This window comes from Triturus cristatus, chromosome 5_1 (assembly GCF_964204655.1).
Source record: "Triturus cristatus chromosome 5_1, aTriCri1.1, whole genome shotgun sequence".
NCBI lineage: Eukaryota > Metazoa > Chordata > Amphibia > Caudata > Salamandridae > Triturus > Triturus cristatus.
Window position 1 is genome coordinate 670,704,735 of NC_140587.1, and position 27,120 is coordinate 670,731,854.

Consider the following 27,120-nt stretch of genomic DNA (forward strand, 5'->3'; position numbering starts at 1 on the left):
TCACATGGGAATAATCCCAAAGCCTAGAAAAGATGGATGTGATACAGAATTTCACTTTTGGGATCAGTCTTGGCAGAATGTCGAATGCCAGTGCATTGGTCGAATTTCAGACTGCATGAAGTGAAAACCTGATGAAAGACATTACAAAATAGGCCCTGGCAGAGGAGTCCCTCATGAGAAATACTAGAGGGGATTAAAAGGCGCTGAAGCCCTAGCATCCTAGGGTGATATAATCAATACTGTATTCAATGTACCAGGTAACAGTTATTTATAGACCCAAGGGACAGATCTGGTTAACTTCGAATAAGGGGCAGCTATAAAAGACACTGAACATTGATAATATTGCTAATAAAAAAAAGGATGAGGACTTGCCCAGTGAGAGGGAATAATGAATCTGACTGAAAAGTACCCAATGAAGATTGAGCAGTGAGCAAAAGGTAAACAAGACCAACATTATTAATGCACCTTCCTTTCTAGGGGGAGTAAGCGACCTAAAGTTAATATCATGATCTGTTGAGAAGTAACATTTTCTTTGTGTTTTTGTGTTCTGTAGAAATTGACAAAATAAAGACATTAAAACATTTTCAAGACACTTTAAAGCATTCCTGGATTTTCATCTAGCAGTCGCCCTTCAAGTGAACAGAGTTATTGAAATAACCTTCTCGAACCTTGTCGACTCCATGGAACATTTTTTCACATTTAGGTTTCCCACAGAAAGGTCTCCATCTGCCTGATTTGCTATTAACTGGAGAATGCAAACAGATTTTATTTGGACGCATCACTCTGCCTGCTCAGAAGACTACAAAAAAGCTGCAACAAGACTACTACACCCACACCTAGGTCTCCACACTACTCGAACTCTTCAGTCTCATGACCTATGTGCTTCTCCTTCAAATAATTTTTCACTGCCCACAGGGGAATCTCAATAAATCGTTGGTGATACATGCAGACTGAAACCTCCCCTCAAAATTAGCCCCCAAACCAATTGATCTGCCTTTCAAGAAGGCACACATCTCTATTCATGGTAGAAATTAACATGACTCTGTTAGATATGGGGGTCTCCAGTTGGCAGGGGTAGGTATCTTTGTACAAATAGGGATCCTTGCTTCTAGTCAGGATGAGGGAGATACACACTTTAGTTAACCCCTGCTCATCCCACTGGTAGCTTAGCATGAGCGGACAGGCTTATCCCAAAGGCAATGTGTAAAGTATTTGTACTCAAAACAAACGGTAATACAGCGCTAACACCACAAATGAACACCACACCAGTTTAAAAAAAGAAAGTATCTTTATCTAAACTCAGCAAGACCAAAACGACACAAATCCAACATACAGGTAATAAGATGTGACTTTAGAACAGTTATTGCAAAAATAGAGCTTGTAGAAAACAAATGGCTCCACCTGGGGCCATTACGACATCGTGACAGCAATTTATCCAAAGAACGGTGCGGACCACAATGAACTCAGCATCGGGCACAGAGTCACAAAGACCCCCAAACAAAAAGTACCTTGGAAACGAAGTCTATGACGATGCACGATGTCATGGAGCTGAGGTGTCGGTGCCAAGGTCAAGGCCAGTTCCCTGCCTGACACAAGGGAGGCTAGGAGTCGTATCCGCGAGGAGGCGACATGTCGAGTCTAGGACAGGGGAAGGTGGTTTGTCGGCGTTAAGGCAGCGGTTCCGGTGCGATGTCAGCAAGTTCCTTGAGTCACCCTCGGCGGTTGAAGGGTGTCTGAGCTGCGGTGCAGGCAGGGTGGTGCGTTGTGCACTTCACGGCGGTGTCTCTGGCCTCGGTGCAGGTTGCGGTGTTGCTGACGGTGTCGGAGACAGGTTTTCTGACTTCTCTGAAGATGTTACAACATATCTCCCATTCTATCCTATGGGGACAGATAACCTTTCAATAGTGAAAAACCAAATAGGCAGTATTTCACTATCGGGACATGTCACACACCAGTAAATGTCCTATCTTTCACATACACGGCACCCTGCCCAGGAGGGTACCTTGGGCCTACCATAGGGGCCTAGCAAGTGGGTGCACTTGCCAAGTCGAAACAGCAATTTTAAAACTGCACACATACACTTTTCAGGGCTACTCATGTTAGTCACACAATCAGTGCTGCAGGCCTACAAATAGCATTTGATTTACAGGCCCTGGCACACTCAGTGCACTTTAATAGGGAATGAACAGTAAATCAGCTATGCCAATCAGGGAGAATCAATTCTATTAACAATTTACACATGGAGCACTTGCACTTTGATGCTGATCAGCAGTGGCAAAGTGCCCAAAGCATCTAAGCCAGCAAAAACGAAATTCAGCCCAGCATGAAAAATACAGGAGGTAGAGGCAAAAAGTCGGGAAACCACTACAAATATGCCAAGTCTAACAGCCTCATTTCTCTTGGTACCACAAAAGATTAAGTGTATCTGCAATATGATAAGATGACACCTCCAGTAATTATGCCCCACACCAAAATGACTTCCTCTGGTTTAGACTATAAGCCAATACCAATCAGACACAACAATGGTATGTATTAGCGTTAACAACTATATGTCACACTCATCTTCCCAAAACTCTACATTGAAGCACTGCTAGATATGTGCCAAATCACTACAGAACCACTCCACAGTTCCTTAGGTTTGACACCAATATTGGTTCTATCCAAATCACACTATAAACGAACACCCATCAAACGAAGAACAACCTATGGAGTAGCTATCTGCCCATCCACCAAGAAATGCTTTTGCGCTTCCTCAGGGTAAATGGCTATATAACAAAGCAACCACCCTACAATGCAATCTATGTTTTACATGTGAACTTGAACATAATCATATGTGTATTTTCTGTAGTGAATGTGCATTGGGAAAAGCAACTCTACGTTCATTCTAAGCAATGAACGTTTGAACCCACTAAGTATATCCGCACCTATGAATGTAAAATTGCACCAAAGACTATTCATTTAGACCAGTGGATGTACATTCACATAATAAAATTGCTTTTGTAAATGAGGATCACATTTATTTGAGGCAAATAAACATATGCAGAATAATTAGAGCATAAAAGAACCCTTGGTCCTTCAGAAAAAGCAGTATTGCATGCACATACTCTCCTCAAGCAGACATTGAAAACGATACATATTCAGACTGCACAACCCAGTACTGTGCTCTACATTACTCTATTTGGGCCCAGATTATAAATAGCTCGGAGGACAGGGCGATATTTATGAGACCTGATAAAATCCAACAACACAAGATCTGAATTTATTGGGTGCGATAAATAACACCAGTTATGATTTTGCCCAGAAAAATGGGGCACAACAGCTGGCTTTTGAAGCTTTACACACCAGTCCCTGTATCTTGGTATTTTCAGTCCCTTTTTGCCTTAGTAAATTTCAGTAGGTTTGACATGCTCAAACTTACCTGCGCAAGTTTCTAGATATGTTGAACTAGTTGCAGAATTCGGAATTCCGATATGTTCTTTTTCAGGAGTTAGTGCACATGTTGGAACTATGCCAGTTGTAGGGCCATAGTCACTAAAACACCCTTACTGTAAAGTTTGAAACAGAAGTTAAGGGTACAATACTGCAGACCACAACCCCTAAACAGTACATGTCACACATATTTTGGAATGCACCTAATGCGGAACGACTAACATTACTCCACAACATGACATAGCTCTGTTCATCTTTTCAGGAAGATTTAAGGTACTGTTGAGGACAGGGCTATAGCATTAAAATAAACTAACGTATGCCATTCAGTACTTTTGAAACTTTTCTTTGTGTTGTAGTATACAGCATGATATAACTTTATGTTTTTATTAAATTTGTCTTTTTGATTTAACAAATATATAATTTATGTTTTCCAGAGTTAGGCAGGACCACAAATGTTCTGTAGTGTTACCCATTGTATCTATACCAGAAAGATGAAAGACTGTGATGCCCTTGCTCTAAATCAAACTCAGGCTGTAGGTTCTTTGAAGCCCTTGGGAAGGCACATAGGCCTATCTCTATAAAGAGGCATATGTTTTCCAATGGCATTTATATAGCACTTCTTACCCCTTATGGGAGGATGATATATGATTTCCCCCCACTTATGTAGTGGCGTTGCAAGTACTTTAACACTACTAACAACAAACATTGGCATAGCCAATAGGTCCCACCTTTGGGACCTTTTAAGTGTTTAGCCATGCAGCACATTATCCTGGGTGCTGTGCCACTAGGGATTGAAGAACTATACAATTGCTACACACTGGGTCGTGCAGTTCGATTCAGGAATACATCCTTGCCTCAGGAAACATTTATGGGAAGGCCAGGTCTGATAGACTGAGGTGGGCGCAAAAGTTGGGACAGAGAGAGGGATTGTGTTTGGGAAGAGTGAAATGAGGCAAAGTGGTGTGTAACAGGGGAGCCTACTACACTTGTACAGGGGAGATGAAGGGTGCACACCCTTCTGTCACTAAAACAGTTTAGCCTAAGGCCTAATAAATCTCCAAGGTACACAAGTCTTGGGGGAACTCGCCACACTTTGCATGTAGCCCATCAATTTGCATGCCACCACTGCAGAGGGGATGTGGGGTGGGGGTGAGTCAGAAAGCATTGTGAGCGATGCCGTTATCAAAAAGAAACATTCTTGGAGTGGTGCATATTTTTCACGAACTGTATGCAATGCATAAGAAATTTTACCGTAAAAGTAATTCAACAATTAAAGAAGCTGTTAATGTTCGGCTCTGCACAGGTTCAGATTAAGTTAAGTCGCAGTCTTCTTGTGAATGGAGCCCTCGCTAGGCAGTAAGCAAGTTATTTAATTAAAGCCAGGGGTCTGCTGAGCTGTAACATCATATTTCCACAATTCAATAAAAGGATTAGCAGAAAAAAAGAAAATGGTAATACGACCTTTGCCTGCAAGCGTTGCGTGTTTTTGCAAGAGCGTGTTTTACGATTATGTTTCCAGGCTGTTCCGCCAGCAAAAGGCATTAAATTGAAATACACCCCGTGGGCTCCAGGAAAAAGAAACTGTTTAATTCAGCGGTGGCAGGAGCGAGTGACCTGCCCTTATTGCGTGGTGTTTGCAGAGGGTAAAACAAATCTTTCCAAGGTGCACAAATAATCCACTTTTTGTGTTTACTGAAGTGACGTGATGTACAGTCTGAATCGATGAATCAGGGGAGCACGCTTTTTTTAGTCCCGGCTTTCACACTTCACCAAATTGTGTGATCATGGCTATATCACGTACGTCATCAATTCTTGTAGCTGGCACAAGTCTCTCGGACTAGCTGAATGCCAGGAATAAACTCTACATGCTACATTGGCCAGTCCCATTTGCATATTAACAGCATCTTTCACAGCTGATTATCAGAAGATGAAATGAACCCAGAAGGAGTCCGGGGGCAGGGATGGCACTTGACATGACCCCCTCAAACAGAAGCCTTTAATGCACAGAGGCAGTACCTGCCACAGAGATTTCCTGCACCCCCTTTTCAGTTTGCATTAACCTTTAAATAACACAACGCAGCTGAGGCCTCCGCGAGACGTGATCCAGGCGCATGAATAATGTAAAACCCCTTTGCCAGCTTTGGGAAAAAGCCAGACCGGGGACAAAGGGATGATTTAATTGGGCAGAGACGTCTAAGATCGAAGCGTGACCTAAAAAAATAAACCGAAAGTTAAACAAGCACGGCCGCGAAAGTTAAAGCGACTGCGCTAATTAGACAAGGAATGTCAGGAATGCAGCTGGCATCCGGCCGCGCTGCTGCTCGCTCCCTAGGCCTGGGAAGTTAACGTTTACAGAGAAGGCGGGACATGCACCTGCCTTTGGCCAGTTGCGGGCTTTCAATTTTTGAAAGCCACACGCAATGGCCAATCACTTCAGCTTTTCAGCAAACTTGTGCGCGTGGCTTTTTTTAGCCACGCACAAGTTTGCTGAAAAGCTAATGTGAATCCAAGAGGTCCTTTTCTTGAGCAGCGCATGCTCGCTGCGCTAGGCTCGACCTAAAAATAAACCAAACTGCTTCTAATAGTAATGTCCTGTGTAGTTCTGTTTTCATGAGAATTTTCCTTACAAGCCAAAATACTTCAGAAATGTCTCTCTGTCTATTTTGCACTGTTATGGGGGGTCAATTCCGGCTTTTATAGCAGTAGGCGTATTGTAGGGTACCCCTACTGTGTATTTGTTGATAGGCTGATAACAGCACGTTCTATTAGTGCTGATATCTTCACACCTCATAATCTTCCTTGGGAGGGAAATTATTTGGCAGGGTGGTGTAGGACGTTGGGCACTTGAGTAGATTAAAAAACACAAACTCCAAGGATGGCTGACTTGTTGCACTTCAAACTGCTCAAGACCCAAAAGGAACATTTGGAAGTGTCCATCTGCAGGCCAGGCTGGCAGCCCAGCAGTCTCAGCCCAGCCAGCCCACAGCAACTGACGGGGGTGGGGGAAGAGGGTAAAGCTTGTTCAGCCTAATGGGTTGCATGCCTGGAAATAATAGTTTTGAGAGTATTAAACAGGCATACGTTGCCTGCTAGCTGTGATGTTGTGCCCTTGTTTCGTTACCCTATAAGAGCTCTTTCTACAAGTGTAACATTTTTTAATTAAAGTGATCAAAACAAATGTGTCTTTTGTGTAGCAATCCGAGTGTGTGGATATCTCAAGAATTATTGTTGGTGAAATAGTCTGGCACTTTTAATGTCTCTTTATATGTGTACAGTGAGGTTGATGAAGTACTCCTGGAAATCTGTGAATTAATTTCCTGAATACTCCTAATGATTTCTGTAAATCCCCAGAAAGTCACCAAATTCCACTACTGGACTGGGAACCAAATGCTGTCCTCTAAACTAAATGCAGATTAACCACCATTGCACAAAGTAAGTTTTAGCTAGCGAGGCAAGCTCAGTTCATTGAGTTTGAGGGTTCCTCTTCCTCCACAGAAGAAAATGTTGCAAACACTGAAGCCAAACTCTGCGTTTTTCTGCAAGAGGCTGCTCTAAAGAAGAACTAATTAGGCGTTCCAATACTTAAGTGTCTACCACAATGTCCAGGAGCACTATCTCACCAGAACAGGAACTTTTGTATGAGTCTGTCAGAAAACTATGCACCTGATTCAGAGCTATTATTGTAGTAAAATGTATTTATCCTTCAGCAAAGGCAGTGTCTGTTTAAGGTGCAGTTCTCTAACCGCAAAAAAGTGTATTACAATTTCTGTGCCAGTACAAATAGCATGAGTGGTGTTTCCACTGGCTTAAGACAGGACACACTTCCCATCACAACACCATCTTCTCTCCATAAACAAAGCAGACTAGGGGCTTGTTTTAGACTTTTGAGGATATTCATCGACCTTATTTAGAAGGCATCATGCAAAACTCTAACACAGGCTCTTTGATCTTGGCAGTGTCCATGATAATGATTGTTGTTTTTCATGCATCTAAAGTGAATGTTTATTTTGCAGCTTCTGGTGCATCCCGAAGACCCTGGGTATTAGGAAAAGTCATGGAAAAAGAGTACTGTCAAGCAAAAAAGGTAATGACCTCTATTTTTGAATTTTTAGATTCAGAATTTTGGAAGCAGACAGACAATGGTGCTCATTTCTCTACATCAGTGTGCAAATAATCTCATCTGAAAGAGACTTCTAGGTGCAGATTCCTGACCTTAGAATTATCCCTCAGCTTCAGACTGGATCTGGAACTCTTTTTTGAGCAGTACCCCTGTTCGCTGGTAGTTGGGGGCATTCTACACCGCATGGTGTCATCTGTGCTGAAAGTAACGTGCCCAGTGCCTATATAGGTGCCACCCCAGCTAGCTGATGTCAGTTATTTTCTTTCCATGCTAGTCAGCCCATACTGGAGAGAGCTACCCCAGTCATTTTTTATAGGCCTTTTTATGAGTATTTTTCCGAGATTTATTTTCCTGGTGTGGCTGGGATGTCCACAAGTCAGTCTGGCTTCAAGCCCTCCAGCGCCTGTTACCAGCAAATGACGGTCAATAACCCACACCATGTCTGCCTCTGGTGTCTTGAGCAAAGCAACAATGTCAAGACCTGCATTGATTGTCATGCCATGCACACCAAGACCTTGAGGGAGCCATCCCTCAAGCTCCTTGTTGCTCGATGTGGGACGCCGTGACAGTCTCAAACCCGGTCGAGAGGAAGGTCTCGGGATCGGTCGTGGAACCATTGATCTTTGTCAAAGTCGTCCTGCCATGGTTGTCACGAGGCAGGGACGCTGTCGGCTACAGCCCCACTCCGATACTCCAGAGTGAATGGTTAGTGTATGAATGAAATAACAACAGGTGGCATACATCTCCCATAAGCCACCATTCTGGTAGAAACCATATCAGCAGGAGGGAGGAGCATGAACTACTTAAGCCGCTCCCCTTCCTCAAGCCAGTGCTTGTCAATCTGATTTCCAGTCGTGTACACTAAGCAGCCAGTCTACCAAGATTTTCACCCGCTCGCTTGATTTCTTGGGAGTGGTGCCGAAGAGCAGCATTGAGCTCTTTCTACCGCCATTACCCATTTTGCGGATGTCGCGCACAGGGCCCCGCAGCTGTTCCATTGAGGAAATACCCGGACCTGAGAGTATTTGCCCAATCAGATTCCGGCTTCAGAGTGGAAGCGGTTAGAGCCTCTAAAGTGGTGAGCGGTTGGATCCGCATGAAGTTGGCACTTCTGAACCGCTACGGAAGAGTTCTAAAATTGCCCACAGATACCTTGTTTTTTCTTTCTTCCTTTTCCTGCGAGCACCGTTGATGCAGCCACATCGGCTGTGAAATGTGCCACTTTAATAGACAGTTCTCCTTCTAGGGTTGCTGATTGGTGGCCGTTTCTGAAGGATTGTGTCTTGACTCTTGTGCTTTCAACAAGTCTTTACTGGTGGCATTGGGTTTATGCTTCTTTGGCTGTGAAGTAACAGCAAGAGCTGCAGAGCCCCAGGCTAAACATTTTTTGTTCATTTCACTCTTTTTATAGCTTGGTACATTTTAGTTGTTTGTACCGTACTACGAAACACTGGACAGTCTCCTGATGGATCTAGCCTCTTCTTGACCCGTTTATGGATTGCTCTTCACATTGTCATAAAGGAGAGCAGATGTGAGTTGGTACAGGGGAAGAGTGAATGACCTACTTTTGTTAGAAGTCTGCTTACACTTGTTTGCTTGATTAGTCGCCCTCTCTTGTTCTTCTTTCTCACGACCACAGACCTATCGTTCCCAGTGATGAGGCTCACGCACCAGAGTGATCAGAGAGGAGAGGCATCCTCCTTTGTTTATTTTTTGTCCCATTTTCCCCTTTCCCCTGTGGGCGGCCTAGCGTTGGGAGTTACTCTCTCTCTCTCCGCTGGTCTGCGCAGGAGGGAGTGGGGAAGCTATTCATCGCCCCTGCAGGATTGTTCCGGAAGGTTAGTGGCTTACCTCATCTGCTAACCTGACACATCCTCTGGTAAGTCCCACAACAAAAAGAAGATTAAGAAGTCGAAGAGGTCTTCGACTTCCCCCCGACTGTCAAAGTCATCCAACGAGTCGAGAGAATGTCGTCACTCAAGGCCTGGCTCGGTGGTTGAGCCTGCACTTGGGCCATCTCCGTGTCTCCTGGAGCTTCCATGGAGCCGGAGCGACCCACGTCCAGGTCTGAAAATTTGATGAGGCCATGCATCTCCTATTTCGTTGACCCATCCATACTGGAGAGCCTTCAGGGCTTACGGGTCCAGGAGGGGCCACTGCTGGTTACCCACCTGCGGGTCCTTCCCGGCACCACTCGGACCCCTTCGATCCACAGATGGATTCAAACTGGCACCGGTTGTACCACCTTGGCCTTACCCTATGCTGGTACTGATTTTGACACTCCGGGTGCGCCGGCACCGTTCCCATTCTCATCACCGACTCCCTTTCAGAGCCGGAGGGGGAATCTCCCGATGTCGACTCCAGTGCTGACTCACAATTCAATGTGTTAGAACTAAGGGTAAACCCAATAATCACTGGGACCTGGGTAACATACAGTGGAATAGAAGTGGTCCCAGAGTATAAATGAAGATTTAAGAAAGATCAACAAAACAAATATTGCAACAATTATAGGGCAAAACCATAGTGTTATTTAATCACACTAGGAACAGGCATATAAATGCATACAGTAAATCACACTATTTACAGATGTGTAGGGTGCCACGGGGATGGGAAGGGAGTGAAGAAATGGGTAGGGTAATTGAGTAAGTGACATAGACAATTTCAAAACAATGGTACAAATCAATTGTTGGGCACCTTAGTGGCGTGCCAAATGTTCAAAAGTCATTCATGGACAAAATCAAATATTATTGCCAGGAAGCCATATACAAATGAGAGTTCACAGTGCTCAACGCACTATTGAGGGTACTGGCATGATGGGATGTCGACGTTTCGACCCCTCTTCAAAGGTAGGTAAATTAATTCCTTACAGGTGGGGTCTTCCTCAGGACGGAAGAGGATGGTGAACCGGGGAAGGTAGGCACCTATGCAAAGATATAGGTGAAGATTAAAAAGGAATAGTGCCAGGCGGACATTCAACTGTAGGACTGGATAAGGATATGACTGCCATAATTACCAGAGAAAGAGAGGGCATCAAGTCAGTGACAGCTTGGCATCTGGGCACAAAGGCTCAAAGGTCGGGTGGGAGTGAAAGTCACCTACAAGTTAATTTAAAAGCGACAGTAAGGTCAAAAGTGCAAATGGCTAGAAAAACGGAAGGTGGGTGATGACTCCCAATAAATCTACACTCACGTTTATTATTTGAAAAAAGGAGGAAACGAATACTCCATCGGAAACACACCGCTGTATAATCAGTGTGTGGGGTGAGACGAATCAACGAGGAAACAGCCTCTGAAAACAAATGGAGAGAGCGCTCTTAAAATGAGTGAAACAAAAGGTGGTCCTAAACTAGAGAAATACAAAGCTAACGGGACCAGGTAACCCACATTATCATCCGTAGACTGAGATGTCATGAAACGGGAATAAAAAGTCCAGTGAATAGCAAAAATGAAAAAATGTTATAGTCGAAACCAGCAGGAATAGCTTATACCCAAATGGAATAAAACAAGAGGGCGATTAATCATGTGGTGCACATAATAAAAGCAATGAATACGGCCAAAATTAACTATGAGTGATAAAGGGGGACTGAAGAAATGGACAGGGACAGGAAATCCTGGGTCAAACTGATCCAAGTGAACGGAGTGTCATCCGACAGGATCCCTTACCTTGAGACGGCGTACCAGACTGAGCTCGGTCGACTCTAACGGCTAACTGAGGACGCGGAGCGGCTCCCAGATAAGGAGAACGCTGAGACCGCGTGACGTTAAACCGGGTGCAGCAGCTGGATGCTGCCAACAACGGGAGATTAGAAGAAAGACCATTCGAGTCGTTCAATTGCAAGGTTGGGAATTAGAAGGTGGGTAGATAACGTCCCACACTAAATAAATAGAGTAAATAGAATAATTTCAAATTAAATGTGTACATGAAAATTACAAAACTGGAAGGGCATCGTCGGGGCCAGGGGGAACAACCTAATCAAAGGAAAGTGCACGTAGGGGATCACGTAAAAGTTACAAGAGAGAATCGATTGTATACTTTGGGATTGCAACATTGCATAAAATAAAGAGTATACAGTGAGGCTCGTGATCAATTAAGTAAGCACATCAAAGAAAAAACTGTTATACAATGAATGCATTTGTTCCACGCGTCTCAGGGATGAGAACCAGCACAACATATTAACAAAAAAGGGGAACAGTGGTTGTTAAAACAGACAGACATATGTGCTCATATCGGTCAGCAATTACAGATGAAAAAATGAGGTTACATTAGAAAAATGACGTCAAAAGGTAATGTTAATACATGTCAATGGATACAAGCTTGCTGGATAAGACAAAGTATGGTTCCGGTGAGAGAAAAACAATCAAAAAATGCATGTGCATAATACGTACATTTGGTCGAAAAAGCTCATGGTCAACATCATACAGTGTCTCAGAAATAACGTTAACCACAGGTTAGAGAAAGGGCTGGGGAGAACAGAGCAAAAAAGAACCTAGTTCATGTGCTACCAAGGGTAGCTAATTGGGCATTACTCGGGTCTTGCTCATTTAAACCAGTTAGGATAGTGTCAAAGCGGATCATCATTTTTGACTCTCTAATGAGCAGGATAGAGGATATATTACCTCCCCGAGGTCCCAGTTCTGTCTTTTCCAAGACGATCCATTTCATTTCTTCGGGATGGTGTCCCAGTTGGTGATAGTGATCGACTAAGGGTGCACCTGTCACATTACATCTGATTCGACTTTGATGTTGAAGGATTCTTGCCTTGACTTTCTGTTGTGTCTGGCCAATATATAGTCGGTCACATGGACACAGGATCCCATAGATGACGTTGCTAGAATTGCAGTTGGTATGTGATTGTAAAGTAATGGTCTGATGCTGGTATTCGAATTTCTTTGATTGCATAGTTGTGGGGCATGCTTTACACGAACCACACTTGAAGTGACCTATGATTGGTGGTAAACTCCAGAGTGAAAGAATCGTTGGTTCAACCGGGTCCTCAAGGAAGGAATGTACCACGTGGTCCTTAATGCTCATTGCTTTCTTAAAAGAGTGCATCGGTGGGTCAGGTTGGTCAATCTCCGTGGATATAATGTTCCAGTGTTTATTGATGATCTTTTTCACTGCATTACTGCGTGTGGAGAATGTTGTAACACAAATCATTTTGTTTTTTTGACTTGATGTATTTCGATGTTTAGGCGAAAGCAGAATGTCCCGTGGGTTGTACCATGCCCTCTTCCGGGCCCTCTTAACCAGGCGTTTTGGGTAACCTCTTAGTATTAACCTGGCTGTTAGGTTCTCAGACTCTGTAGTGTAGTCAGTTCGTTTCGTGCAGTTCCTGCGGATCCGCAGGAACTGTCCTACTGGGAGATTGTCGCGCAAGCCGCGCGGGTGGTGGCTACTGTATCTCAGTAGAGAATTTCTTTCCGTTGGCTTCCTATATAGGGTAGTAAGAAGTTTATCATCTTCGTGGAAGATTTTTAAATAAAGGAAAGGTATCTCCTGTGTGCTGGACTGCAGGGTGAACTGAATGTTAGGGTCGCACTGGTTTAGCCATTGGTGGAACAAATTGAGTTGGATAATCTCACCATTCCAAATCATCAAAAAGGGGTTGTTGGTGAGGACAAACCGCTTCTCAAAGTTATCCATATAAAGGATCGCTAGATCTGGTGCGAAGGCAGCCCTCATCGCGACTCCTTTTGTTTGTAGGACCACGTGGTACATTCCTTCCTTGAGGACCCGGTTGAACCAACGATTCTTTCACTCTGGAGTTTACCACCAATCATAGGTCACTTCAAGTGTGGTTCGTGTAAAGCATGCCCCACAACTATGCAATCAAAGAAATTCGAATACCAGCATCAGACCATTACTTTACAATCACATACCAACTGCAATTCTAGCAACGTCATCTATGGGATCCTGTGTCCATGTGACCGACTATATATTGGCCAGACACAACAGAAAGTCAAGGCAAGAATCCTTCAACATCAAAGTCGAATCAGATGTAATGTGACAGGTGCACCCTTAGTCGATCACTATCACCAACTGGGACACCATCCCGAAGAAATGAAATGGATCGTCTTGGAAAAGACAGAACTGGAACCTCGGGGAGGTAATATATCCTCTATCCTGCTCATTAGAGAGTCAAAAATGATGATCCGCTTTGACACTATCCTAACTGGTTTAAATGAGCAAGACCCGAGTAATGCCCAATTAGCTACCCTTGGTAGCACATGAACTAGGTTCTTTTTTGCTCTGTTCTCCCCAGCCCTTTCTCTAACCTGTGGTTAACGTTATTTCTGAGACACTGTATGATGTTGACCATGAGCTTTTTCGACCAAATGTACGTATTATGCACATGCATTTTTTGATTGTTTTTCTCTCACCGGAACCATACTTTGTCTTATCCAGCAAGCTTGTATCCATTGACATGTATTAACATTACCTTTTGACGTCATTTTTCTAATGTAACCTCATTTTTTCATCTGTAATTGCTGACCGATATGAGCACATATGTCTGTCTGTTTTAACAACCACTGTTCCCCTTTTTTGTTAATATGTTGTGCTGGTTCTCATCCCTGAGACGCGTGGAACAAATGCATTCATTGTATAACAGTTTTTTCTTTGATGTGCTTACTTAATTGATCACGAGCCTCACTGTATACTCTTTATTTGATGCAATGTTGCAATCCCAAAGTATACAATCGATTCTCTCTTGTAACTTTTACGTGATCCCCTACGTGCACTTTCCTTTGATTAGGTTGTTCCCCCTGGCCCCGACGATGCCCTTCCAGTTTTGTAATTTTCATGTACACATTTAATTTGAAATTATTCTATTTACTCTATTTATTTAGTGTGGGACGTTATCTACCCACCTTCTAATTCCCAACCTTGCAATTGAACGACTCGAATGGTCTTTCTTCTAATCTCCCGTTGTTGGCAGCATCCAGCTGCTGCACCCGGTTTAACGTCACGCGGTCTCAGCGTTCTCCTTATCTGGGAGCCGCTCCGCGTCCTCAGTTAGCCGTTAGAGTCGAGCGAGCTCAGTCTGGTACGCCGTCTCAAGGTAAGGGATCCTGTCGGATGACACTCCGTTCACTTGGATCAGTTTGACCCAGGATTTCCTGTCCCTGTCCATTTCTTCAGTCCCCCTTTATCACTCATAGTTAATTTTGGCCGTATTCATTGCTTTTATTATGTGCACCACATGATTAATCGCCCTCTTGTTTTATTCCATTTGGGTATAAGCTATTCCTGCTGGTTTCGACTATAACATTTTTTCATTTTTGCTATTCACTGGACTTTTTAGTCCCGTTTCATGACATCTCAGTCTACGGATGATAATGTGGGTTACCTGGTCCCGTTAGCTTTGTATTTCTCTAGTTTAGGACCACCTTTTGTTTCACTCATTTTAAGAGCGCTCTCTCCATTTGTTTTCAGAGGCTGTTTCCTCGTTGATTCGTCTCACCCCACACACTGATTATACAGCGGTGTGTTTCCGATGGAGTATTCGTTTCCTCCTTTTTTCAAATAATAAACGTGAGTCTAGATTTATTGGGAGTCATCACCCACCTTCCGTTTTTCTAGCCATTTGCACTTTTGACCTTTCTGTCGCTTTTAAATTAACTTGTAGGTGACTTTCACTCCCACCCGACCTTTGAGCCTTTGTGCCCAGATGCCAAGCTGTCACTGACTTGATGCCCTCTCTTTCTCTGGTAATTATGGCAGTCATATCCTTATCCAGTCCTACAGTTGAATGTCTGCCTGGCACTATTCCTTTTTAATCTTCACCTATATCTTTGCATAGGTGCCTACCTTCCCCGGTTCACCATCCTCTTCCGTCCTGAGGAAGACCCCACCTGTAAGGAATTAATTTACCTACCTTTGAAGAGGGGTCGAAACGTCGACATCCCATCATGCCAGTACCCTCAATAGTGCGTTGAGCACTGTGAACTCTCATTTGTATATGGCTTCCTGGCAATAATATTTGATTTTGTCCATGAATGACTTTTGAACATTTGGCACGCCACTAAGGTGCCCAACAATTGATTTGTACCATTGTTTTGAAATTGTCTATGTCACTTACTCAATTACCCTACCCATTTCTTCACTCCCTTCCCATCCCCGTGGCACCCTACACATCTGTAAATAGTGTGATTTACTGTATGCATTGATATGCCTGTTCCTAGTGTGATTAAATAACACTATGGTTTTGCCCTATAATTGTTGCAATATTTGTTTTGTTGATCTTTCTTAAATCTTCATTTATACTCTGGGACCACTTCTATTCCACTTCACAATTCAATGTGGGCTGGATATGACTGATTCGCTAGGCAGAGCTGTTTCTTTGTTAGTGACTTTACGATGACACACCTGGCTGAGGACGACTGGCTTTTCAATGGATGTGCAAGCTTCACTTATGGACATGCCCTTTGATGGCTCATCTCTTTGCAGACTAGGCTTAATAGGTGCTTCAAGGATAGCAGAGCTACAGCCAGGTCCCTGAGCCCTTCCATACCCCCCCTGCTAGCCCCAGTCTGCCTCTCGTGGCCAGTCACACCTTCACCCTCCCAGCCACCATGGCGCGCAAGCTCTAGCGGACTTTGTGTAAGCGAGTGATCTAGATGGTCTGACTGCAAGAGGTCTGGCCAGTTCACCACCAAAGCCCCTCACTGACTGGTTGGTAGCGTTGGACTTGCAGGACACATACTTCCACATTCTTGTTTTGCCTGCTTTCCTACGTTATGTGTGTCTCACAGTGGGCCATGAGCACTTTCAATTTGCTGTGCTCCCTTTTGTTCTTACCAGTTGCAGCTCATCTGCGAAGATCTTGAATACCAGTCTTCCCCCTATCTCAACACCTGGCTGTTGAAAGCAGGCTCACCCCAAGCAGTGGTCTACCACCTCCAGATGGACCTCCTGCGCTCGCTGGGGTTCACTATCGGTGTACTAAAGTCAGACCTGACTCTATTTCGGACACTCCTTTTCATCGGGACAGTTCTGGACACAGTGCTGTTTTGGGTTTACCCTTCCGAATAGCAAGACCAGTATATTCAGGCTATGATACCAATGTTATCTATCTTGGGTTTCAGGGAGACTGACTGAGGCTGCTGAGGCACATGGCCTCTTGCATCCGACTTGCATCCGACTTGTGACACATGCAGGAATATGCAGGCTCTGCAGTGGCACATGCAGTTCCATTGGGTACGGTATCAGGGAAATCTCTAAAAACATGGTCCAGATCTCCGGTGAGGGGGGGGGGCTGTGACAGATTCTGCAGTGGTGGATACGAACCACGATTGGTTAAGCGGCAGACCCCTGTCCCTTCCCCAACCAGATCTGACAGTAGTGAGAGATGCATCACTCCTGGGATTGGGCAGCCATCTGGGAGAGGTGGAGATCATGAGTCCTCTGGTCTCCGACAGAATCCAGACTCCACATCAATCTACTGGAGCTCCGGGCGATCTGGCTGGCAATGAAAGCTTATCTACCCTCCATCAAGGGAAGGCTAGCATAGGTGTTCACGGACAATACAACCACCAAGTGGTACTGCAACAAACAGGATGGGTGAGGTCGTGGACCCTTTGTCAAGAGGCCCTGCGCCTCCAAACATGGCTGGAACGCCAGGGCATTATAGTGGTGATTCAACACCTGGTGGCTTCTCTGAATTTGAGGGCGGACAATCTCAGCTGAAGATGCCTAGCAGATCACAAATGGCTTCTGCATCAGAGGTGGTACAAGGTCTCTCAGCAGTGGGGAGAGTCTTGGTTAGATCTCGTCACAACTGTGATAACACACAATGTCATCAGTTTTGTGCACTGGAGTTTCCAAGGCGGCTCTGGCCTTTTCATCTCGAATAGAGCTCCTGTACACCTTTCCGGCCATACCACTTCTACCCAGAGTTCTCAAGAAGATCAGGTACGACAGGAGCCTTGTGGCTCTGGACTGAGCACGGAAAGTTTGATATCCTGAGCATGGCCATAGGTCCTCCAATCAGTATGCCCCTTCGGGATGGTCTTCTTTTGCAGCAGCATGGGAGGGTTCTCCACCTGAACATGGCAATGCTCTGCCGTCATGCATAGAGATTCAGCAATGGCAGTTAACAGCTTTGGACCTTCGGCCCGAAGTCTGCAATGTTATCTTGGCAGCCAGGCATCCCTCCACCAAGGCAATATATGCCTGCCTTTGGGGCAAGTTTGTGACATGGTGTGCAGAAAAACAGGTTGACCACCTTTCTGCTCCCCTTTCTCAGGTCCTTCTCTTTATTCTTTCTCTTGCTCAGCCAGGCTCTGTGTTGTGCTCCTTAAAGGTCTGTTTTTCTGTAATCTCAGCCTTTGTGCCATAGCCAGATCAGCCATCCCTGTTCAAATCTCCTGTTGTAAGTTGTTTTTTGAAAGGTCTTTAATACGTTTCCACCTAAGCCTTTCATCATGCCCAACTGGAATCTCAATCTAGTACTCACTTTTTTAATGTGCGTGTCTTTTGAGCCACTGCACAACTGTCCTCTAAGGCTCCTTACCATCAAGATGGCCTTCGTAGTGGCAATAACATCGGCCTAGAAGGACAGAGACCTCCAGGCTTTGTCATCTAAGCTTCTGTACCTAAATATCTTCTCGCACTAGCTGGTCCTTTGCACTAGAGCTTCCGTCCTGCCAGAAGTTGCCACTCCCTTTCATGTAGGCCATTCCATCACCCTGCCTACCGTTTATGCTCTGTCGAATCCCTCGAAGGAAGAGGAGCAGCTCCACTGACTGGACTCAAAAAGAGCGTTGTCATTCTACCTTGAACGTACAAAAGAGTTCTGTGTTGACAACCAACTCTTCGCGCGGTATGTCGAAGCGAAGAAGGGAAAGGCTGTACAGAAACGCACCATCTCCCGTTGGCTCATGCTCTGCATTAAAAATCTGCTACACGCTGGCCAAAAAGCAACCCCATGACTGTTTGTGTGCTCTTGCTACCAGAGTTAAGGCTGCAACCACTATGTCAGCACGCAGATTTCTGGTCCTGGACATCTGCCAGGCAGCGGCTTGAACTTCTCTGCACATTTTCGCCAAGTACTACTGCCTGGACAGTCGGGTCCTTCGGGGCGGGCACTTTGCTCGTTTGGTCTTGAAGGACCTTCTTGGTGTCCCGAGACCCAACTCTGGGGAATTATTGCTGGGGTATCTATTCTAAGGTAAGAAATCTACAGATAGCAGTCTCTATCAGCTGCACAGGTTACTTTCCTTCAGTAGTGCCTTATCTGGGAGAGACTCTATCTAGCTTGCAGATTCCATACAGACTGACCCATCCTCCCTGCTCTACGAAGAGATTTCTAGGGGCAGGGTTTTTCCCCTTTCTGGGCGCTAGTTTTTCACCCCATCGGTGAGTGTTCCTCATAGCTCCATGCTCCTGGTGTGGAATGTCGTAAAAAGAAACTGATGTCCGTGTGCTGGGGTGATGCCTATATAGACACTGCACAAGTGACGTTTGGGGTGGACAATGCCACACGGAGGCGAACACCTGAGGATAATTCTAAGTTAAGAAATATGCAGCTAGATAGAGTCTCAAATAAGATGTCACTGAAGGTAAGTGTTTGTTACGGATGCAGTCACTACTATGAATCAATGAATAAATGAAAAATTTGTAAAGCGCAGCAGCTACCCCAGGAGACGTGTCAGTGCTTAAATAAGGCAAAGAACGTAGCAGTCAAAACCAGACTAAGGCATGTCTTTAGCTACTTTTGGAAATTAATTTCATCTACAATAAGGCATTAAGCTGAGGGAATGTTATTCCACGCCTTTGCAGTGACAGAATTAAAGGTTTGACTCCCTCTTTTAACTAGTCTGACCCTTTGAATATTAGGAAGATGTGCATCCCAAGACCTCGGCACCTTAGAAGGAAGGTAAGGAGTCAGCCTATCAAAAGGTTATTTAGGGACAGCCTTGTAAAAGGCTCTCTGGGCTTGAGACAGTGTCCTAAAGAGAATCTTTCCTGAATTGGCAACCAGTGAAGCTGTATTAAATGTTTCAAGATTGACTACGAGGAATCTTCAAGAATTATTTGCCTGGGGGAGGAGCCTAGCGCGCAACCAAGATGGCCGCGTAGGTGCGAGGCTCCCGAGGACCTCCGCGACCTCCTGCATAAATCCTGACAGAATCCTGTCCCAGATGAGGGGACTGTCTTTGTGAGCCCGAGCAGAGGTGACGCCCGTTTTCCGTTTTTAAATCGGACCTCGGACACCGGCAGGAGCATCGATTGAGGTTTGCGGCCTTCTCCACACGGGCCCCCCGTACTGGAGTTGTGGGGCGATCCGGACACAAAGTGAACAACAGCGGCGGGCAAGGCTGGGTGACTCGCGTACCCTGCACTTTCACTTTCGCTTTTGCGCCCTCCTTGCTGCCAGGCGAGGTTGGGTTGCGGGGCGGTGTGCGGTGGTGTGGTTTCGCTGGGGTGCCCTGCCGGTCCGCCAGCTGCGGTCCGTCCTGCGGAGCGGTGGTCGCCCCCCCCTGGACCCCTTGAACTGGATTGTCGGCCCCCCCCTTTCTTGAGGAGACTTACTCGTCTTGGGGATCGAAACCATGTCCACAAAACAAGATGGCGATCGGGCTAAGATAAAATCGACCCGCCGTGGCGCGGCCCAGCAATCCAACAGTATGGACCGCTACACCCTCCAGAAGGGATCCCCAGAGGCACCGCGTAGGTCCCCTACGGGCCCGACTGATGCTTCCGCTCTGCCCACGGACCTGACCCTCCGAGACGTCATGGGCGCCATCGCCGAGATGAGGGCCTCGGTGGACCAGCGCTTCGACACTCTGGCCCAGAAGATTGACTCGGTCCTCGTGGACGTGGGCCTCGTGAGGGCTGATTTGTCTAAAACCAACGACCGGGTCGACTCTTTGGCCCACTCTACCACGGGCCTCACAACGGACGTGGCGGCCCTCCAACAGGAGGTGCGCAGGCTTGGCCAGGCGAGCGCCCTGATGAATCGTCGGCTGGAGGATTCCGAGGGTCGGGCCCGGAGGAACAACGTTCGCATTATCGGGGTGCCGGAGGGACGCGAGGCGGAGGCGGCGGATCTATTTGTTGAGGACCTGGTTCTCACCCATCTCCAGCCTCGGGGGCTGAGTAAATTCTTTGCGGTGGAGCGTGCCCACAGGGTCCCCGGGGGTAGGCCTAAGGTTGGAGCCCCTCCGAGGCCTCTCATCGCCCGGATCTTCAATTTTCGGGACAGAGACGCTATCCTACAGACTTCCAGGCTACAAGGGCCGGTTAAACTTGACAATATGGACATCAATTTCTATCCTGACTTCACTCCGGCAGTCCAAAAGCAGAGACTGAGCTTTCTTGGTGTTAAACGTCGCCTAAGGGACCTGAATCTCAAATATGCGATGCTTTTTCCAGCTACGCTGAGAGTGGAGGTGGATGGCCACACGCACTTTTTTGATCGACCCGAGGTGGCCGGGGACTGGCTAGACACTTTGCCCGGAGATCGGGGCCGGGGGGGTGGGGGGGGTGCGGCTGGTGGGGAGGGCCCGCTGGATCAGGACTGAGGGACTAATGGTAGGCCTTGCTCTGGGCTGCGTTGTTGTCACTATTGACTGTTAGGGTAAGTTCCCCTCCTGTGGAGGTCGTGTGGGGTCTCTTGGGGGATCTCCCTCCTCCTCTGGGGGACTAGTTAGTTAGTTTTCTTATCTATGGGGCGACAGGCACACTGCACTTTGGGGGGGCTGTTTGGGCTCATGCAGGGGTGCAGGGTGGGGGGAGTTCTGTTGGGTTGGGTGGGTTGGGGTGGGGTGTGGTTCGTTTCTACCGCAAGGCAAACCCGTTATTGTATTGTTGTTGTTTTTGAGATGCTCTGGGGGGGACAACTGATGGCTTCGTTATGTGATGGGGGGTAGGGATTTGACATTGTTGTCCTGGAATGTTATCGGACTGGGTGATAGGATCAAGCGGGGTGTGGTCCTGCAGTATCTGAAACGGATTTCGCCTGATGTGGTCTTTCTGCAGGAGACACACCTTATTGGTAACTCCTTTTGTGCCATGAATCGCCGTGGCTTTCGCTTGGTGGCCCACTCGGGCTTCACATCAGGCTCACGGGGGGTGGGCATTATGGTCAAGACCTCGCTCCCGCTAGAAATAGACGAGGTGCGCCATGATGAGAGGGGACGCTACACTGTCTTGGTGGGGAGGATGGAGGGCAAGGTAGTTGTCTTTGTCTCTGTGTACGTCCCACCGGGGCTACAGTCCGCCACCTTTGCAGATCTGGGGCGCCTCCTCCTTGACCTCCCGGGGGGGCTTCTGGTGGTTGGGGGGGATTTCAATGCGGTGGCTTCTGGGACTATGGATCGTCATCCCCCTAGGGACCTCCCCCGGGCACAGGCGTGGTTAGCGGGCCTTTTAGACACACTGGGATTGGTGGACTGCTGGCGTTTAAAGCATCCCGCCCAGCTGCAGTACACCTTCCATTCGGGTGCCCATGGTAGCCTCTCGCGGCTTGATTATGTCCTTGTCCCTGCGGCTTATGCTGGGAGGGTGGGAGAGGTGCGCCATCTGGCGCGGGGTATTTCGGATCATTCCCCGCTCCTATTGCACTTAGGTGTCTTCCCGAGGGGAGAGGGCAGGGTAGCCCCAATCAATGCTTGGTACCTGCGTGACCCCACTATTCGTGCTGACCTGATTAAATCATTGCAACGGTATTTTGAGGAGAATGTGGGGTCCGTTCCGTCGGCTATCTCCCTGTGGGAAGCCTTTAAAACAGTTCTCAGAGGGGAGGCCCTCTCCTTTATCTCCCATGCCCGCAGACGCGCACAGGAGGAGGTGACCCGGGTGGAGGCCGAAATTACTGAATTGGAGGGTGGTCTGGGGAGTGGGGTGACTGACGCGGCGCTGCATGTTCTACACCTTAAACAGGCGGCCTATAGGGCCCTCGTCACGGAGGCGGCCAGGGGCCTTAGCAGAGAGCAACAGGGGCGACTGTACGATGTGGGTGATAAGGCTGGCAAATTGATTGCGTGGTTGGATAAGAAGGAGAGAGCTAGTCGTGTGGTCCCGCTGATTGAGAGGATGGATGGTGTACGAATTACTGAGCCGGAAGGCATTGTTTCTTGCTTCGCGGATTATTTCCGCGAGGTATATTCTCCGGTCTCTCCCTGCTCGGAGGAGGATTCCCATGCCCTGCTGCGGGACATCGCGCTGCCCTCGCTTTCGGTGGAGGACAGGGATTCGTTGGATGCCGCTCCCACCTCGGATGAAATCGCCCTCGCCATACGCTCGGTCGCCTCGGGTAAGGCCATGGGCCCGAATGGCCTTCCTATCGAATTGTACAAGCTGCGACCGGATGTACTGGCACCTCACCTCCGCGCGATGTTCCTTGCGGCCCACTCGCGGGGCTCCCTCCCGCCGGACCAGCGTCTAGCTACCATCGTGGTTCTCCACAAGGAGGGGAGACCGCGAGACCGGGTTACATCCTATCGGCCGATCTCGCTCTTGAATGCGGAGCCTAAAATCCTCGCCAAGGTGCTTGCCAACCGGCTGGTCGGCATGGTGGGCGATCTGGTCCACCAAGACCAGTCCGGCTTTATCCCCCATCGCAACACGGCCCTTAACCTGCGGCGCTTGCACGGGGTGCTCGCGCGTGTTCCATTCGTGCGGGAGCCGGCCATCTTGGCGTCCTTGGACGCCACCATGGCGTTTGACACGCTCGAGTGGCCGTACATCTGGGCGATGTTGGCGAAATTTGGATTTGGCCCGGGATTCATCAGCTGGGTCAAATTGTTGTACTCTGACCCGTTGGCGCAGGTGGTGGTGAATGGTCGAGTTTCGGCCCCATTCGTGCTGGGACGGGGCACGCGACAGGGTTGCCCCCTGTCGCCGCTCCTGTTTGCACTGGCCTTGGAACCCCTGGCGGAGTGGCTGCGGTGGCACCCTTCTATCCGTGGTCTCCGTTGGACCCCTGAGTATGAGGACCGCGTGTCCCTCTACGCCGACGACATCCTGTTGTACTTAGCCTCCCCGCGTAAATCACTGATTGTCCTGGTCGATGTTCTACGCTCCTTCGGCCGTAACTCAGGTCTTGTCATCAACTGGGCTAAATCCTGTGTCTATGTGCTTTCCGGGGAGGCTCCTGTTCTCCCGCGGGGCTGCTCGATCCAGATTGCCTCGCAGGGGTTTCGTTACCTGGGCGTCTATATTACGCTGGACCCAGTGGCCCGCTACGAGCGGAATTTGCTTCCCCCCCTCCAGCGCTTGAAGGAGGACGTCGCGCGCTGGCGGCGCTTGCCGCTTTCGCCGCTCGGCCGGGCGGCATTGTTCAAGATGATGTCATTACCGCGCTTTCTGTACGCCCTCCAGAACTCGATGGACCTGGTCCCGGCGCGTTACTTCCGTGAGGTGGAGAGTTTGCAGCGCCGCCTGTTCTGGGACGGGAGGCCGCGTATAGCCCTGGCAAAGTTGACGCTCCCGTGGTATGACGGAGGGATTGCCCTCCCGGATATTAAGCGGTATTACTGGGCCTCCCAATTAGCTGCAATTAATCACGGCCTCTACGGGCCCGCCTTAAACCCGGCATTTCAAATGGACAAGATGCTCCTGCCCGGTGGCGATTACAATCGAGCGCTCTACACTAGCGTGCCCGATTCCCGCCTGACGGGACCCACGCGTGTCATGGTGCGAGTATGGCACGCGGCCAATGCAGCCATGGGATGGAAGGACCGTTTGACCCGGGCGTCACCGTTGTATGCGTCTGAGAGATTGGGCTCCCTATGGACCTCGAAGGGCTTCGATAGGTGGGACACGATAGGCATTAGTACAGTGGGGGACCTCTGGACGAGGGGAGGATTCAAAACTTTCGAGACACTGCAGGCGGAGTTTCAGCTGCAGGGCAGTGAATACTTTCGATACCTGCAGGTCCGTCACGCACTGGGTTCTGTCTTCCCAGACGTGGCCGCCATCCCGGAGTCCTCCCCACTGGAGGATAGAGTGCTAGATGGCCACGTTCCGGACAGCACGATCTCCCTCATCTACAAGAAGTTGATTAATGACCGCTCGGGCTTACTGACTGGGCTCCGCGAGGCTTGGGTTGCCGATGGGTTGGAGCTGGACGACGAGGACTGGATTTCCGCGGTGGCCTCCCCGAAGGAGGTGGCCATCCCGGCTCGCCTTCGCTTCGTCCAGCTTAAGATACTTCACCGGGTGTACATGACGGGGCCAGGGCTTCTGCGTATGGGCTATGCCGAGGATGGACTGTGTAAGCGTGGGTGCGGTGCATTGGCGACTTTTTTACATATTCTGTGGGAATGTCCGAGGGTGGAGCGATTCTGGCGTGGTGTGCATGAGGTCCTGCGAGCGGTTACGCATGTCGTTCTGGTGCCTGAAGCGAGGAGATGCCTGCTGAATGTGTGGGAACCGACCGACTACTCGGTTCCGCAGACGCGATGGGTGACGCTGGGTTATATGATTGCTAAACGTGACATCGCTCAACTGTGGGGATCCCAGAGGCCCCCGGCAGTGTCGGCCTGGAAAGAACACATGGATTGGTGCATGTTCCGAGAGAAGGTGGTGTATGTGGCGCGGGGTAAGCCTGGGGCGTGGCTGAAGGTGTGGGGCCCCTGGAACGCTTACCGCGGGGGTATTTGCGAGCCGCCATTGTTGCCTCCCGCTTCACCAGCTCCGTCCCTTTAGATGACCCCCTCCCTCAATCCCGGGCACAGTGTTTTCCCAGTCCCAGACCTATCCCCCTTCCCCTCCTTCGATTTTAGTGTATGGTTGGGGTCCCCCCATTTGAGGAGCGTATGTTGTCATTTTCGCTCTCGGGTTGCCTTGCGGGTGTGGTTTTATGTTGTTGTGTTGTATAAAACGAAACCGTATTGTGGGCTCAGTCATGTGGCCCACGTTGCTGGTACCTCCTGCTTTAGCGTCTCTGTAACGCCAAGTGCCTTATTGTATATATGTCCTTTATTTTTGTCATTTTAGCGGCCGGCCGGAAGGTTGTAGGCCCGTACCTGTATATATTTGAGATTGTAATAAACGGTTTCAAAAAAAAAAAAAAAGAATTATTTGCCTGCTGTGTTTTGAGTGAGCTGAAGGTGGTAAGTCAGATACTTTGGAATTCCGAGGCAAAGTAAATTAGCATAGTCTAACCTGGCTGTTATCAAACCATGGACTACATTTATCTGATAGATAAATCTCCCCACAGATTCCTTACCTTTGAATTCACCCAGCATTCACAATGGATCAGGAAAATTTTTCGTAGGCAGTACCCCTGCATAAGTGGCTTCGGTTGACTTCATGTGGCATCATCTGCATAACCTATTTGGGCGCCACCTCGGCCCACTGATGTCAGCTATTTTCATTCTGCGGAAGTCCGCGCAGATCCAAAAGAAGAGCTACCCCTCTGTCAGTTTTTGAAAGAATTAATGCCCTATTTTTGCCATTCATTTTTGAGGTTTCATCCTGGTTTGTCGAGGAATGTCATTGAGGAAGACAGGTTTGTGGTGCCTCTCACCGTGCCATGTCAGTGATGGACCCGTCCCTCATGTGTTTGTGGTGCTTAGCGTGCGAACACAACTCCATGTCATGCTCTGACTGCCAGGCCATGGCGCCGAAGGCATTGAGGGAGCAATCCCTGAAGCTGCTCGCGGCCTGTCATGTGTCTCCCTGGAAGTCACGGTCCAACTCGAGAAGAAGGTCTCGGGACCGTTACAGGAGTCCAAAGTCTTCTTCATCTCACTCCAAATCGCTGGGGAACTCGGGTAAGAGGCACAAAAAACACAAGATGTCGAAGTGTGCTTTGATTTCTCCTTGTCCGTCAGCCGACACAAGGAAAGAACATCAGCGTGCAAGGCCTGGTTCCTCGGAAACTGGGCTGACTCCACTCCTCCCCTCTTTTCCAGGAACCGGAGCGGCCCGCACTTAAATCAATGAATTTTACGAAGCCATGCGCTTCATTTTTGAGCGTCCAGATCCCTCCGGCGCACCTTCAGGCCACGCAGGGTAAGAGGGACCACCTCTGGTTTTACACCGGCATCTCCTGGGCCCCATTGATCCAGCCACGGATTCGGATTGCGCTGGTCGTGCCACTGTGACATTCCCCGGTGCCAGTCCCGATGCCGATTCTCCTGATGCCGCCAGCACCTATCGGTGGTGCTAGCCCTATTCTGATACCTGATGACGCAGAGCCGTGTCATCCGATGCATAGTCCGGTGCCGACAGGACCCCCATGTCCTAGGTCAAAGCCTAAGCCCTATTCACAAGGGCTAGGTCTCGGGAAGAATGGGAGGGGTCACTGGACGCTTTAGAATACCAGTATGAACAAGTCATGGACTAGTGTGAAGAACACCTGTTCAACAAAGCCTTCCCTGACATCCTTCTGATGACCTGGTCCAAATCCAGCACAGGGGCTCCTGTGACTAGGATGATTGCCTGCTGCCACTGCCCGGTCCTGCTCCAGGGGACCCAACTTTCATCACCCTTCCCCCGCCCCAGAGGGCATGGTGGTCCAGGCCTTAACTTTCTATGGCGCGTTCTGTACCGTTCCGCCGGCCCGAGAATCCAAGAGGCTGGATAGCTTGGATAAGAAGATATTTGCTTCTGCCAGA

The 27,120-nt window shown here is 48.2% G+C and overlaps 1 protein-coding gene across 9 annotated transcripts in view; it reads left to right on the forward strand.

The window, feature by feature from the left end:
* The window catches only part of RB1CC1 (RB1 inducible coiled-coil 1), a 666,167-nt gene that overhangs the window by 615,442 nt on the left and 23,605 nt on the right, over positions 1-27,120 (forward strand). For all 9 annotated transcript variants that reach the window (XM_085605628.1, XM_085605635.1, XM_085605627.1 and 6 more), the window contains one exon: positions 7,443-7,513. In XM_085605628.1, the coding sequence (XP_085461754.1) occupies positions 7,443-7,513 (71 nt within the window). The remainder of the gene's footprint in view (positions 1-7,442; positions 7,514-27,120) is intronic.